Source organism: Alternaria dauci, chromosome 9 (assembly GCF_042100115.1).
Source record: "Alternaria dauci strain A2016 chromosome 9, whole genome shotgun sequence".
NCBI lineage: Eukaryota > Fungi > Ascomycota > Dothideomycetes > Pleosporales > Pleosporaceae > Alternaria > Alternaria dauci.
This window is the reverse complement of record NC_091280.1, coordinates 321,289-336,390: the sequence shown is the minus strand read 5'-3', so window position 1 is coordinate 336,390 and position 15,102 is coordinate 321,289. Positions and strand designations below refer to the sequence as shown.

At 47.5% G+C, this 15,102-nt stretch overlaps 3 protein-coding genes across 3 annotated transcripts; 1 reads left to right on the top strand and 2 right to left on the bottom strand.

The window, feature by feature from the left end:
• Window positions 1-510: 510 nt before the first annotated feature.
• Window positions 511-2,091, bottom strand: ACET3X_008832 (uncharacterized protein; the record flags this gene model as incomplete). The annotated part of the gene is made up of 2 exons (XM_069455457.1): window positions 511-557; window positions 699-2,091. 2 exons carry the CDS (start codon window positions 2,089-2,091, stop codon window positions 511-513), a joined length of 1,440 nt encoding a protein of 479 aa, XP_069302909.1.
• A 701-nt stretch (window positions 2,092-2,792) lies between these two features.
• On the bottom strand, window positions 2,793-4,250 carry ACET3X_008831 (uncharacterized protein; the record flags this gene model as incomplete). The annotated part of the gene is made up of 1 exon (XM_069455445.1): window positions 2,793-4,250. One exon carries the CDS (start codon window positions 4,248-4,250, stop codon window positions 2,793-2,795), a length of 1,458 nt encoding a protein of 485 aa, XP_069302908.1.
• Window positions 4,251-13,493: 9,243 nt separating this feature from the next.
• Window positions 13,494-14,216, top strand: ACET3X_008830 (uncharacterized protein; the record flags this gene model as incomplete). The annotated part of the gene is made up of 2 exons (XM_069455434.1): window positions 13,494-13,668; window positions 13,735-14,216. The coding sequence occupies 2 exons, from the start codon at window positions 13,494-13,496 to the stop codon at window positions 14,214-14,216; spliced, it is 657 nt and encodes a 218-aa protein (XP_069302907.1).
• Window positions 14,217-15,102: the final 886 nt, after the last annotated feature.

Genomic DNA, 15,102 nt, shown 5'->3' with positions numbered 1-15,102 from the left:
GTCCGGTGAGTGTTGCAGGACGGGGTAGGCTGGTGGGTAGTGGTTGGGATGTTTGGAGGTGCGGTGGCAGGACGTGACTGGGGCGGAGTGATGTTCCGGTGGCTTCCGGTCAACAGCGACGACTTTGTCCACGGCTGCATATTTCTTTTTGCTGCGTACGACAAGCGAGAGGGAAGACATGACAAGGCTGTGGACGCGCAAGTATTACGGCTGCTGCGAAATCTTACCTCCTCCCTCCCTTCAATGCTGAATACCGGCTTAGATCTTCGCTGCTAGAGCCGAGCAATCGAATGCGCAGTCGCCCGCTCTTCGTACAGTCGTCGCATGTAGTTCTTCCATTTTACTGGCTTGTTCTAGGCCTCGTCGCTGCTTGTTGAAGCCCGGCGACTGCCCGGTCATATCTTGGTACCTATTGGCTGGTTTCAAAGTATCGTTACAACACTGATGGCGATACACCCGACATTTTCTATTCTATTCAACAATTACCCTCACTCCAATCAACATTACTACCTACGCAGCCACTGCCTTGACCATTGAGGTCTGTAGGATCTCGTCCACTACCACAAATCAGTAAAATGTTATGGAAACGTTTGAAGGATAAGAGCCAAGCTCTCGAGATGCATTCGAATCGATGCGTCCACGGCTTAAGGATGGGTCAAGCAGGACTAAAGGGCAACTTAAAAGAGAAAAATACTTACTGTCTACATCTTTCAAACTTATCATAACATCAAAACGATCCATGTGCTCAGGGCCGCAGCTGGCATCTCGATGTCTGGGAAGAATGAACGCGAGCCCATCTACTCTTGCCGGCATAAGACGAACGTAAGGACGACCTCCCATAACGGGACCGAAGTTGGGAAGCAGGTTAAGTGCACTCCAATTTGCCACATCAAAGTTGGTTCCCGTGAAAAGAAACTTCAAGTCGCGGAGCTGGCGATAGTCGAAGCCAGATTTTGGGTAGCGTTTGGCCCAGCGAGCGATTGCGGCATCTGCGTTCATGTTTGAAAGGGCGCGGGTGATGTTGTCGATGACACTGGGTACTATAGCGGAACACTCAACCGTCTTTCCTGATACTTTGAAGCTAATTTTCTCTGTAGATGTGATAGAATCGTAAGCAATTCTTGGGTATGGCTCCAGAAATGAGATCAGGTTACGTATCTGATTCGTCTTGTCCAGATAACCAGCCTGCTTGAGGAAACCACGCATGTTACAGGCCATGTACAGGTCAGAATGCTCGCCTTCCAGACGACGCGTCGATGAGCCGCCAGCTTGGGTAGTACGCAGACGCGCACTGAGCGTCAATGTCCATAGCAAGGCCGTCACCATTGTACTCAGCGTAAACGGGAGATCTGTATGTTGGCGCAGCTCGCTGCATAGTTCTTCCAGCTTCCGGACGGACCATCTCAAGAGCACGCTCTTGATAGTTGCGCTTAACCCATGTACGCTGTCGTTGACTTCGACACGAGCTGCATCTGCTGCTGGCAAATCGGAGCCTTTCTCTTCTGTTTCTGGCAATGCCTTTGCCCTAATCGCATCGAGCAACGATTCACCATCAAGAGGCTCGGTAGGGTTGATGCGACATTCAGTTGTGGAGAGACCCTGGACGTTGAGTGCGAGCACTTTGAGGATATTTTCTCGCCCGACGCCATCTACAAGGCCATGATGGGCTGCGAACATGACAATCAGACCGTCCTTGATCTCGGTGTACGACACATACACGGCCGGCTTTTTAGATGCTCTCATAATAGACATGAGCTGGGGTCCGTAAAAGTCGTGCTGCGTGAACTCGTGGAGCGGCATTCCCATTGCATCGGGCTCGTCGTAGCTAGGTAGATCGTCGCCTTGGGGCTTGTCACAAGGAATGGTTGGATTGTCGTCGGACCAGTGGATTTTAGTCTTGTAACCGTCATCGGCATCCTCCCACAAGACACCAGACAGGAAAGGCATCTGAGCAGCAGTCTTGGCTATTCCTGTTTTGGAAGCACTGGCAGCCGCTTCTGGATCCTCGGTCTTGAAGACCAACCACATGGTGGTTAATGCCAGTGGCATTTCCTGATCGGGAATCGGCAATGTTGTAGTGTGTTCGGGCATGGTGTCTTCAAAGCCGCGATTGTAGGCGAAATATGGCGGATGTCTCGAATGAGGGACAGACAGTATTCAGATGTATTGATGGAAGCCAGGACCAAATTTGAATAGAATCGAGTGAGAATGAGGTGTTGCTTCCTCTTCGTATAGAATAGAGACCTTGACTCAGCATTCATATATACCGATTGCTTACGACTCCATCTAACAGGAGCTCACCTTTATCGGGATTTTGCCGCTAACCGATACTGGAAACTCAATATCCACGATGTTCGGCCTTGTACCGTCCGCATATATGAAATTCGGCGAATATCAAAGTTGAACGGCCCGTTTGTATCGGGTAGTTTCTCTTGTCCCGATGGTGCTGCAAAATACCCAAAGAACGTCTCAAGAAGCTAGTAGGAGCCGCTTGCATCGTGTACAGGGTTAAATAGTGGCAAAATGGATGACAACTAGTAGAAAAAGTGAAGGATGACATTGACGATAGCTTTTTATTTGCTGTAGTTGACAACTTTATCAAACCACCTAATATGACACAGTGATCTCGAATATACATATCTGGAACTAGAAGAAATACCACCGCAAAGAACACATAGTAACCTCTGGAGCGGAAACAAATTTCCTTGTAACTGCAACGTGCTATATCAGACCAGACTAGGCAATACCGATAGATCAATAAATTGGTTCCGATTACCTCCTTTGCCTGTTACTCACACCTTCGCGCTCGAGAGGTCACGAACCATATACAGCTGATCGTAAAATCCAGCAACATTACAAAAGAACTTGAGAATATCCACCTTGCGCTGGTCAAACGCTCTGGGGAGATTGTCGGGTTCGTTCCAGCCTACCTCGAGCTCTAATTCGCTGAGGGCCTCTTTCAGGCCTTTGGACTCGAGCTCAGCCAGCGCGACCAGGGCCTGCTTCTTGGCTGCTTCCCCCTTGCAGCTAGTGAATTCCGGGAAATGCATTGAGTTAACATTCCGCTCGGATGTATCACGCCCCAAGGAGCCGTAGTCGTTGTACAGCCGGTTCAAGACCGATGTATGGCGAGATACAACAGCAGCCAAGTGCTTCTGCATCACTGTGCCAAAAACCTCGTCGCTCTTGCCTAGTGACGCTGAAACTAGGCAAGTTGAAAATGCGAGAGAGTATGCGCAGGCAACGTGGTCAGCCGCGGTAGAGTGTAGCCACTGGAAGAAGGACCGGCCTGGCGAATTGTACGTGACATCCTCGTCCGTATTGCCTGAAACCTGGGCTGCGAACCGCCTGTTATCGTCCACCTGGGTGGTGTGCGCGTGGAGAAAGGACTTCAACTCGCTGCGTAAGTTCTCACGGTCCCAGCAGCTCGCTTCTAGCACAGAAGGGTGGTGAAGAACATGTTCCACGAAGCGAGACAGCAAAGAGACGACGTCTCCCTTCTCTACTGTCAAACCATTGGGTACATTAGTTCCATTCTCACCACTATGGCCATTTGTCTTCGTGACGCCGTTCTCCTGCTGGGTGGTCTCCGCGATATCATCAATGACCCGATCGATAAGGTTGTGCAAGCCGGCTATGTCGTCCCCAAATGCTGGAGCAAGAACAGCTTCAATAAACTCATCGGTTTGGAAACCCAACAGGGAGATATGCATCATTTCGTACAAGTAAGCGGCCGATGCGAATGTGCGCGAACTGTTGTTGCAGCCGACCCAAGTGAAAGGGATAATGGTGAAATACGTGTCCTTTGTCATCGGTAGCTTGTCTCTTGGAAACACGTCCAGCCGACGTGCTTTCAGCAAAGGTATGAAGAGAGCTGACTCAATGAGCGAAGCGCGGACCTCCCAGTCTGGAAGCGCAGCAAAGAGCGGTGTTTTGGAAACCAGTTTATGGTATGCCTCCAGTTCGCCAGTAGACATCCCAAGCCCCAGGCTAGTACCAATGGACGCAACTTCTCCGACCTTCAGAGATGCTTTTGTAGCTGCGAGTATATACGCCTCTGCTACAAAAGTGACATTGTAGGCTGTCTTGGACGTCCAGTTGTGGTCCACCTCCCAGCGGTCGGTTGAGTTCGTCAAGAAAGTAATCGCACGGTCGATGGAAGCTTGCAACGTGGGTAGAAGGCTTGAGAAGAAGCAAACGCGGCGTGCTTCAGTCAATGTCAGGACCGCATATGCCGTTTGCTCCGGCATGTTGCTCCAAGATCCGTCCTGGCGTTGCTCTAGTAAGGTTCTCTGGCAGGCCTGGAATAGAGAGATGGATATCTGCCATCTCAGGTCCTCGGACAGGAATAATAGCTCCCCTCGGTCTAATAGAGCAAGTAGGTCTGTAAAGGCCTCAACTAACAGCATTGTTGGGTACAAATGGCTTAAATGCTGGCGGATTGTTAGCACCGATTTAGCGAGAGGTGCTAAGAGACCTACCCATTTGTCCTTGATTCTATAATCGCTTTGCCACCATGCCTTGCACATAAACCTTATTGCCTTCTCAATCTGAGGTGCGTACTCCGCGACATTCTTCTGGGCAAGAAGAGCAAGCAGCACGTGGCAATGAGATGTGAGGCTAGGGTCTCTCTCAGAGCCAAAAGTTGTGAAATGGTCGGCTCTTTCAAATACTTCGATCATCGCTTTGGGACTCACCCCTTCAGCTTGTCCCAGTAGTCTTAGCGCAAGAAGCCCCTTTGCCGTATCGTCTACATCCACAGCGCGCGGTGCTGCACTGGTTAGCTATGGCTAGAAGAATATGGATAAAGAAAATATATTGGGACAAGAAACATCCCGAACCCGATGATCCCTCTATCCTCCTTGAGCCCATTGAGAAGCACTTGTGCCATGCCATTTAACGCTGGGCATTCCAAGTCGGAAACTGTGAAGCCGCTTCTCAATAACGTGGAAATAGTCTAGTTCATCTCAAACGTCAGCTACACCGAAACTCAGACTTGTTAAAGAGAACAAACCCAACTATACTCAAAGTACGTGATAGGATAGGTTCCAGCAACACTGCCATCACCATGTCCTATGCCCTCCTTAATAATGTGCCGAAGGTATGCCTCTGCTCTTTCGTCCCAGGATGACGCATGCGCCAGATATGCAGCAGTTGAAGACGGAGAAGCAAGCATAGAACCCCGGAAGATGTGATGAGTAACCTTGTCAAAATCGATCTTCCCGATGAAGGCTTCTAGAGAATGCAACGCTGTAGAAGGTGTAGGTCCGTAGATAGATTCGAGTTTGAACCGGGCCAACTTTGTTGCATGCATTTGTAGAAGCATTTCCTTGCTCTGGAACTCAAAGAAGAGGCCTTCCGCTTCGAGGTACTCCAGGATTGCCGGCATAATCAGTTCACCGCCGATGTGATTTGTATCAAATACGTCGTTCCATTGCTCCAGCTGAGAGCGCAAAGACTTGATTGCGTTATCTGCTCGTCTTCGGACTTCTCCCGAAGAAACATCGTTGATCTGTAGTGGATCTGCAAAATGGCGGAGAAGAGCCAACAGTGCAGCTGATGTATCTAAGATCCCGACAGTCTGAGACGTTGGATGAGAGGACCAGCTCCCATCTGGTAATTGGGCTCTCAGGAGGTAGTGAAATGACTCGGGGAACGTCCACTCCTTCTTCCCGTCTACCGTCCTTGTCACCATGGCTACCCAGGCAGTATCATAAACTTGAATACTGGCTGAGCTTTGTCCATATTGAGCATTATAGCTCTTGAAGATGCGTTGGATCAAGGATCGACCTTCAGCCGCTTGGTCACCGTGTAGATGTGAGGAGCTAGTTATTCTACCCATAATCTGAATGTAAAGGATATGGCAAAGATGAGGTTTAGGACTAAGCAATATTGACAACTGGTTATGCCGCACGACTGCCGTAGCTAAGGGTTTTAATGTCTAGCCTTGTCGTTGAATGAACTCGGTCGGAATCTCGCATGCCACGTAATAGGGGGGATTTCATTGTCATTCACTACCCAAACTTATGCAAGAAACGTCTGAGAATACCCGTTAGTGGGTTCAACGATTCAGACCTAGACTGAATTCAAAACTGGAACTTCCGAACATGAAATTAAATGTATGCTACATTCCGAAAAATGAACACGTACGTGCTTGATGCTATTGCCGATTCCTGGGAGTAGTGAAGGCATCTCGTGTCATGCGATGTAATGGTCCCTATAGGCAACTTGCATTATACTTGCATTCATGGCCCAAACCAAACCATCATAAGTTTAGACTCAAGGACGGTGTTTGGGGGGCGGAATTTCGACCAGGAAAGACTTGTTCAGCTGCTGGGACTTGAACCAAAATGGCCGAACCATATTGGCTTTGGTCTATTTACCGATTGATCGAAACTCGGCCCGAAGCGTTGTGAACTTGCGTCGGTGTCTGTCCCCAAAAGCTCCGACTTGACCCGTCGCGCGTCAAACGGGATGGCTGCGTAATTTGCCGAAACCGGCTGGTTCGTCGGAATATTTCCACATTCCTAGCAGTCTAATATTAACTCATACTCTTCTCTTCGTCGGAGTTCAGATTTCCCTTCTAACTATGATATCTGGATGTCGAAGGCCAAACGCTGCCGGGAACCTTGCCAATATCCCTCCGGTGGGCCGAAACAGCCAATAGAAAGGCAGGGATGACCGAAATCCCGAATCAACACAGTGTCTGCTAATTCTAGCCCACAACATTTTCCGCTGTGCGGAAAGGGAAGGTACTGATAACGCCGTGCGATGACCTTTGTAAGCGCTTAGCTGGGATACTGCCATGAACACAACATACGCGCTCAACCGTGCGACCCGTCTCTACCTAGGTAGGCTAGCCCTCTGCGCCAATCACATCTCTATTCTCCAACCAACCTCGGGAGGGCACCACCTCGCCTGCCTTTATGCTGAGACATAAGTCCAAGGAGAACAAGCAACTTCGAAGTGCCTGTGGCTTGCGCAATCAGGCCAAGAGTCCAAGACTAGACCTCGGGATGCACTAGATACAGGCCATCATGTCACCGTTACGTCAGAAGGGGCCTGCCATGTGTTTACGGCGCCGTTCGACGCGCAGGTTGACTAAGGAAAAGTTCTTAGGCAACCAATAGAACCTTAGGAGTAAATAATTAACCTAGGAAACTTGAGCAGCAGGACCCTCTAGATTAGATAATGTTAACGCTAGTCTGTCTATGTTAGCAACACCCTAGCAATTTCTTAGGGTTAGACGAGGACGGCACTAACGTCGTCCTCGTAGATACGGCAATCCTAGCCCGGAATTAACATATCATAGCTTCGGCCAGACTAGGCTTTGGTCTTCATGTAGGGAGCGACTTGGAACCGGTGTTTGTTGCGCAACGACACTATTAGTTCAATTAACAGTAGGTAGCTCTAACAGTGTTTTTGATGTGTTTCAAGAAGAAACAGAATTCATAGCTGGTCACTACGATTCCACATCGGATGGTAGAACTAGGCAGGGTTCTCTGAAATCGTCGGTTGCAACTCCAATCGATAGGCTGCCGTTGCATACAACTGCTGCGTCCCTAAGACCTACTATGAAGCAGAGGTGTAATGCACAGGACCCAACCGAAAGATCAAACGGAACCATTTTGTACTTGTTACAGGCTCCTGATTCTCGTATCTCACCTAGCGTTACATCCACGAAGCAGTCGTCTCATATTGGACATCGCGTTTTTCTTTAAGTCCTTCCTCTACGAAATCCACTAAAGTAACAAAATTATAAGCCTGTTCGCAGTCCCAAGAATACCGAGAGACATCGTTTTGTTCGACAAGGCTCGCTCACGCACTTCGTGCTTGCACAGGGCACTAATCATACCCAAGGGACATCGCGGTACTCGTGTGAGAGCGAACAAACCTAGTATAGGAATCCTAGTAGTTCTCCCTAGGGCCTAGCTTCAGCATTATCTATTATCACAGGCAGAGGAAAATTGACCGCTAAGTTCATATTTTTAAGATTCTTTAGTCTTAATGCTAGCATTTAGCTAGAAAGATTCTATTATAACGAGTCGATTAAGTTGTCTGCTCTGGTTGTTTTGTTAACTAAATCCCTAAAAGTAGTTTGTCGCCAACTACAAGGTTAATATTAATAGTAGCTCTAGTAACAAAGGGAAGGAAAAAGTACTAATAGCATAGAGTAAGATACACAGAGCTACATATTGCAATCATACCTTGTTGAGCTGTCGGAGCTCATATCCGAGAAGGTCCTATCTGTCTTATCTTGCCATGTAGGGATATGTGCTAGCAGCATACATAGTATATCTGATGCTGCAGCGAGACGATCTTCTGTACCTAGGTATTACCTAGGTATATATGTTCGTGGTTCGGCACTACTACGATTCTACTTTAGTCCGCTCCGATCCTTCTTCCGTCTAGAGCTTGACATGCGGTGTAGTAGAAGAATAACGTTAGGCTGCAGATGTTCTAGACATCGAATTACAGCTTTCTACCTCGACAGCTAAGCCTTGGTCCCCCTGGCCACAATGAGCGGCCACCGAGCCGTTGACAATGTGCTTTGCACGAGAGTAATTACACGATTACTCAACATGCACAATGACTTGCCCGAAGTCTCACTAGAACACCGTAATACACGCTAAACATTGCGTCGTCAACTCTCGGAGGAGTAGCGTACCGGATCCGGGCGTTATGTGCGCGGGAAAGCTGATTATCAGTGCCAACCCGATGATCACTACTCTCCAAGACTTCTACCAGGAGACCCAAAGACCGGTCTACAAACTCCGAGATGATTAGTTTGGAGGTCTTGCCCAACCGGAGAATACTGTGCAAGACAAGCAGTCACAGCTCTGTGCTGTATGTGCTAACAGTATCCGCCTGAGCAAGACCGCTCTTTATAGAGAAAATGAGTCTGCCAACTATCTACTAGATGTAAATCTTACAGGCGTTCTAGCGTCGATTTGAGAGAATTATACAGTTCAGTTGTTGTATCGCCAAGCCCGCTATGTCCTTTGTCATGCTGACCAAGTCTGGGACGAGACGTGGTTTCGTCCGAGAACCTCGGGTTAGCCAACCGAGACTCCGCACCGTCGTATTCCTAGTAATACAAGGTAGAGTGGGACAGCTAGACTGCGGGAGCTAACATAGGAACGGGCTGCAATCGCGCTAGCTTACAAGGGAGCTCGGCTCGTGTCTCTAAGCCAGCAACATCGATAGGGTGTTAGATAGCAAAGTATGTATAATAAAATCTAATACAATTTGTCTTTTCACGATGGTTATGCGCAACTTGAAAGTGCATAACAAGGTAGTAACCGAAATCTGTGTGTTATCGTACCTACTACAGTACCAGGCGAATACCTAGGTATATTGTGAATAGAAGCGTGGAATAATTCCGTCTGCAGGTGCCTCTCCCCTAACGAGCAATGCTTAGTTACTTGGAATTGCATTTTCTTACGTGATACATAACCTAAATAATAAGATTCTGGCTAGCAGCCTAGTTACTAAACTTACGTTTTTACTACAGTAGGTATGCCGGAGTACCTGATCTGCGGGGAGTCTCCGAGAAGGCAAGGACTCTCCTGTTTCCGACGCAGGTCATGAGAGCTGCAACTGAGGGGAATAGCTCGTCCAAGATGTTGTGGGCTTGAGCCGATCAAGTTGACAAGGTAAAAGGGCCGACGGAGTGCTCCCGGTAGTACTGACTGGACCCTGAGTCCCTGACCCTATCAAACTCATATATTTATTTGTACTATGAACGTCTGCGACGCACCTAAACCATTTGTCCGTTGAAATTCTAGAAGATATTTGATCTCAGCCACTTCGAAGAAAACTTAGTTGAGGCGCTTCTAGGCTTCTAGCCATCTTTGACTCCCCACCTAAGCTTTCCAATTATCAGCATGAGCACATCGTCATCAGAATTGGAGAAGCGCTTGAGGTCTGCGTGTGATCGCTGCCGCTCTCAAAAGCTGAGATGCCCACATTCGGGCAGTTTTGATGACGACGATGGGTTGTTTAGCAGACCGTGTGCTCGGTGCGCTAGAGCTGGTGCTCCGTGCACATTTAGCGAACGATGTAAGAGCGGTCGCCCAACGAAAGCATCCGTCAATGCGGCAAGACAACGAGCATCCCAGGCAGTCGATAGACCGCTTCTTGGCGATAGTCAACCTACGGAACACCTCGAGCCACAATTCACCGAGGAAGATCTCGCACAGTTTGAGATCGACATTACGATGCTGGATAATGTGTCACAGACCAACACAGATGGCCATGCCTCGTCCACTAATACAGACTACTCATCACTTGTCGACGCTACCAGGACGACCCCTCTGGAATACAACACCATGCATACAGAGCCTTTGTTGTTTCATCACGACCAAGGGAATGATATGGAAATGGCTATGTGGCCACCGCTTTCAGAAATAAGTAGACTGTTCCGCCTGACGTGCAAATCGGCAGGAGAAACGTTATGGCAAATGGGTATTACTTAAGGTTGATCCTAGCTAGAAGCTGACGCAAATCGCGCGCCTTAGCTCGAAGAAAGAAGAAACTAAAGTTTTGTTTTCAGTTCTTATTGCCAGCCACATGGCAGATCACAACAAGGCTAACCCGATTCTAGGCATCCAAGTCTGGAATGGTTCCACCGCAATTGGAGAACCACAATATCTTTTCGCTAGGTTTATCAAGAGGGCTAGCAGACGGTATTGGCCACGCTGACGAAAATCACGCTGCGTCATGTCAATCCTTTCACTCCAGCTACTTCCCAAAATTCTCGGAATTTGGACTGAAGATATTCCTCTCCTCGAAGAGATACCAGTCGACTGTTGCCGCCAATCAAGACCAGACTGCATACATAAGTCAGGTCGTCGAGGATATGGTCAATCTTTCAGGAGAGTTGATAAATCTGCTGCGTCAGTGTCTGCCTTCTCTGGCACTTGTCACCGGGGTTCCAGCCGAGACCTCGGCCATACATTCCGGTAAAGATTCGCATCCGCGGGGAAAGGAAAAAGGTAACTTTGCAGCGTCTTATAAAGAAGAACTATACATGGACTGACCTGCTTTACAGAAACTCAGTCCAGCCCAAGCATCCAAATCTCCGGAGTTTTATTCCTCTTACTCGGATGCTACACACAAATACTTGACTTTTTCGATGCAGTCTTGGGGGATTTGGCCCGTAAGCCGCCTGCTGATCAGAAAGAGACCTTGGCACGAACCAAACAGTCGTTCAACGCCTCCGTGATCAAGCACACCATCGAATATTTCTTTTCTCAAGTTTGTCAAGATCTCGCTGCTTTCGACCAGACTCAGCCTGACGCAATTCAACCTGAGGTTGTGCAAGACAAGAGTGGACGTACACGGCCCTTCGGGTTGGGCAGTTGGAGGAACATCTTCCTCTCTGAAAGGCCAGTCGACAAAAGCCTGTTGGGCCATGCATTCGATGAGATTCGACAGCGGGAAAGGATCCTATTAGAAACGATCTGAACGAACAGATTCTCTCAGAATGAGAGATTTCGTAAATAAAACTATGCTAGAAATAACAAGAAGACTTCTATATTATAAAGATTATCATTAGTAGACCTGGGAGCTGACTGAGATATCAAGACTTTCGGAATATTAGAAAACTCTATCCTCGGAGCTTTAACATAGTTGGGCCTAGAGGTAACAACTTCACGAGGATTCCTCATCCGCCCTAACCTTGCTTCGTCACAATCTCCTTACTGACTGTCATCATCTGTTATGTTGGTATCTTTCAGCAAATCCAGTTTCGCTAATAAAGGATAGCTGTCATGATCCTTTTTAAACCATTATGTCTGTTGGAGGCAATGCAAGCCGTGAAAGTATCTTTACTTCAGATAAAGACAACCATATCGTCTGGTGGTTCAGGAGCCTACTCGTGCTTACATATACGAGGGTATGGCACGTGTCACGATTAACTTCTGATTACAATCCAATTTTAGCAGCCGAACAGATGATTAAGGAGAGCATTGCGTATATTGCCGTTCATGGACTCTGTGAGCCCAAATCCCTAGGCCTAAGCACAGACCAGAGCGAAACTGCCCGAATGCTCCGACAGCACCTCATGTCATTGATATTTTGAACCGAAAGAGTAAAACGAGGAAAATTTCCACAGTGGATATTCGGAGGATTAAAGAGATCTATGCGTTGGTGAAGAGTGTCCACTTCTTTAGTTCAATGGGTCCAAAACAAGCACAAGGGGAATCAAATCCAGATGATACAGATAAGTGACCGAATCTAATGCCAGAAATAATGAGCGAATATCAACTTATATACCAGCTGAGTCCTAGCACAGTTGTCGACAAAGACATATATTTCTACAGTACATGACATGGTCTCGCGAGCCTTTTGATTACCCACCTCAGCCATCTTCCAGCATCTAAAAATCATGGATAACATATCTGTGGCTGTTCCTAACTGGATATCAATTGAACAACAATCTATTGACTTGGACAAGCGGTCGATAATAGCCGCTATCTTTGCTGGATTCTTGAGCTTTGTGTACTTAGTAAGCTTCTTGAACGAGGTACTCTTCGGAGTCAAGGCTCCTGTTGCTGGAAAAAGAAGCAAGTTGGAGCCAGCATGGCTATTGCGGATGAGGTTTATCCGAGGAAGCCGGACAATTCTTAGCGACGGATACAACAGGGTAAGCTACGACTCTTCAGTTGCTTGGGCATTCAAGACTTACGCAAGGTATAGTTCAGAAATACTATATTCAAGATTCGCCGCATTGGCGCCGATGTGGTTATCGTCCCCAGCAAGTATGTTGATGAGATTCGGACTTTGACTGGAGACAAGACAAGAGGGGTTGAGCCATTCATTAAGGACTTTTGCGGTGAAATCACCAAAGGAATGTGCTTTCTCGACAGCGACTTACAGAATCGCGTCGTCCAGCAAAGGCTTACCCCTATTCTGGGTACATTGGCCCCAGTCATGAAGAACGAACTAGACTATGCTTTGCTCAAAGAGATGCCAGGCTGCAGAGGTGAGATCTACCCCACATTCGCATTCGATCTTATAATGAATCCATTCTCTAACAAGATATCACTCGAACAGAGGCATGGACTGAAGTCAACATAAATGCAATCTTAGCTGCGATCCTCTCTCGCATTTCGGCCCGCGTATTCCTAGGACCCGAAGAATGCAGAAATGAGGAGTGGCTCACAACTACTGCTGAGTAAACAGATCGGGTTTTCAAGACAGGAATGATTTTACGGATATTCCCAAAGCGAATCCGACCTATCATTGCGCTCTTTATTCCAATGTACTGGGGCTTGCTCAAGAATGTCGCTACCGCTCGCCGCGTTATAACTAGAATCGTGGAGTCCAGACAGTCTGCTGAGAAAGAGAGTAACGGAGACTATGAGCAGCCCGCAGATATCTTGCAGGGCATGCTTGACGGGGCTAAGGGAGAAGAATTATCGTTGGCCAATCTTTCCCAACGAATGCTTATCCTGAGCCTGGCATCAATTCACACAACCGCGTTGACCATGACTCAAACACTTTATGATCTCTGTGAGCATCCGGAATATTTTGAGCCTATCAGAGAGGAACTAGTGAGGGTTCTCCGTGAAGATGGTGGATGGGGAAAGACAACTTTGAACAAGCTCTGGAAACTGGACAGTCTGATCAAGGAGTCACAGCGTTTCAGCCCCGTTTTTACGCGTAAGTATTACACCGCTCTCCTTACCCGCTATAGTGATATTCTTGCTAACTCTGACATTTTACTAGTGACATTTCAACGCATCTTTCATCAATCCATCACCCTCTCTAACGGAACTCACTTCCCATCTGGAACACGCATTGCCGTCCCAACTCACTGGATGCTGAATGACTCTACCTATGTGCCTGGAGCCGCCGATCCTTCAACCTTTGACCCTTTTCGCTACTCACGAATCCGCGAAGATCCAGCGCATCCAGAGAACGCCCAGCGCCATATGCTTGCCATGACGGAGCCCAGTAACATGGCCTTTGGTTATGGTCGGTATGCCTGCCCTGGTCGATTCTATGCCGTCAACGAGATGAAAATGATCATGGGCCATCTCCTTTTGCGCTACGACTTTAAGTTTATAGAAGGATGCAGCAGACCTAAGAACTTCACATTTGGCAGTGATATGTATCCGGACCGATCTGCTCGGCTTTTGATCCGAGAGCGAACCAATATTGAAGATGGGGTAGAAGAGTTGTTGGGAAGAACCATGGTCAAGGACTGAGGCCGTATTCATATCAAATTCTCCCAAATGACAATGTTGTACTTTGTATATCGTCATCGCGTAGTTCTTTCTATGTCGATAGAGCTTTCCGTAAGCCCCGTTCTAGTGTAGTGTTGAATGGAATTACGGTACTTCTTTATCACCTAATTGCGTTCCAAATAGCATATCATAAGGACATATGGCTTGCGTAGAAGCGAGTACACTGCAGATTAAAGTCGGCAAGATTATATGCTGCGGAACATTAGCTGCGTTCTGTTACTTCACCGTTTTTATCGACTTTTGCGACTGTTAAGCAGGGGGCAGCTCCTTTTCACTTTTCAGCATTCTTTTACATGCGAATTCTCTCATTTGGGAGAAGCTGTTCGTTCAGATCGTTGAGGATTTTTTACTTTTCAGAAGTTCTATTTTGATGATTACCCCCCCGCCCCCCTAACTTACAAAAATCATGCAATCGTAGAAGACTAACCCATTCACATAGGTGCCTAAGATCTAAACAAAAGAAAGACAAAATAGTAAGAATCCTACATACTGGCTTATTTACAGTCGACTACAAGTAGAAGGTAGGGTAACGAAGGAATTGGATCTGAAAATTTCCTACACAAAAGCTTACTTTCCTGTTGGCGACTCTACACAATTCCGCTTCTCAGGGCAAGTCGAGAAAATGGAGTATCCTCTAAATAACTTGGGGACACTCCGGAGGCATGAGCTTTGTCACCAGTTGCTAGTCCAGTGATCATCTGAGGCGGATACTTATGCCAATTCTCTGCAAGCTGGCATTTGATAACAAACTCAATGATGAGTTGTAGTTTCTCTTCCATAATCCCATATACATCCATCCAGGCGCGGACAGGCTTCGGCACAGGGTTTTCCGCAAGGATCCCGATAT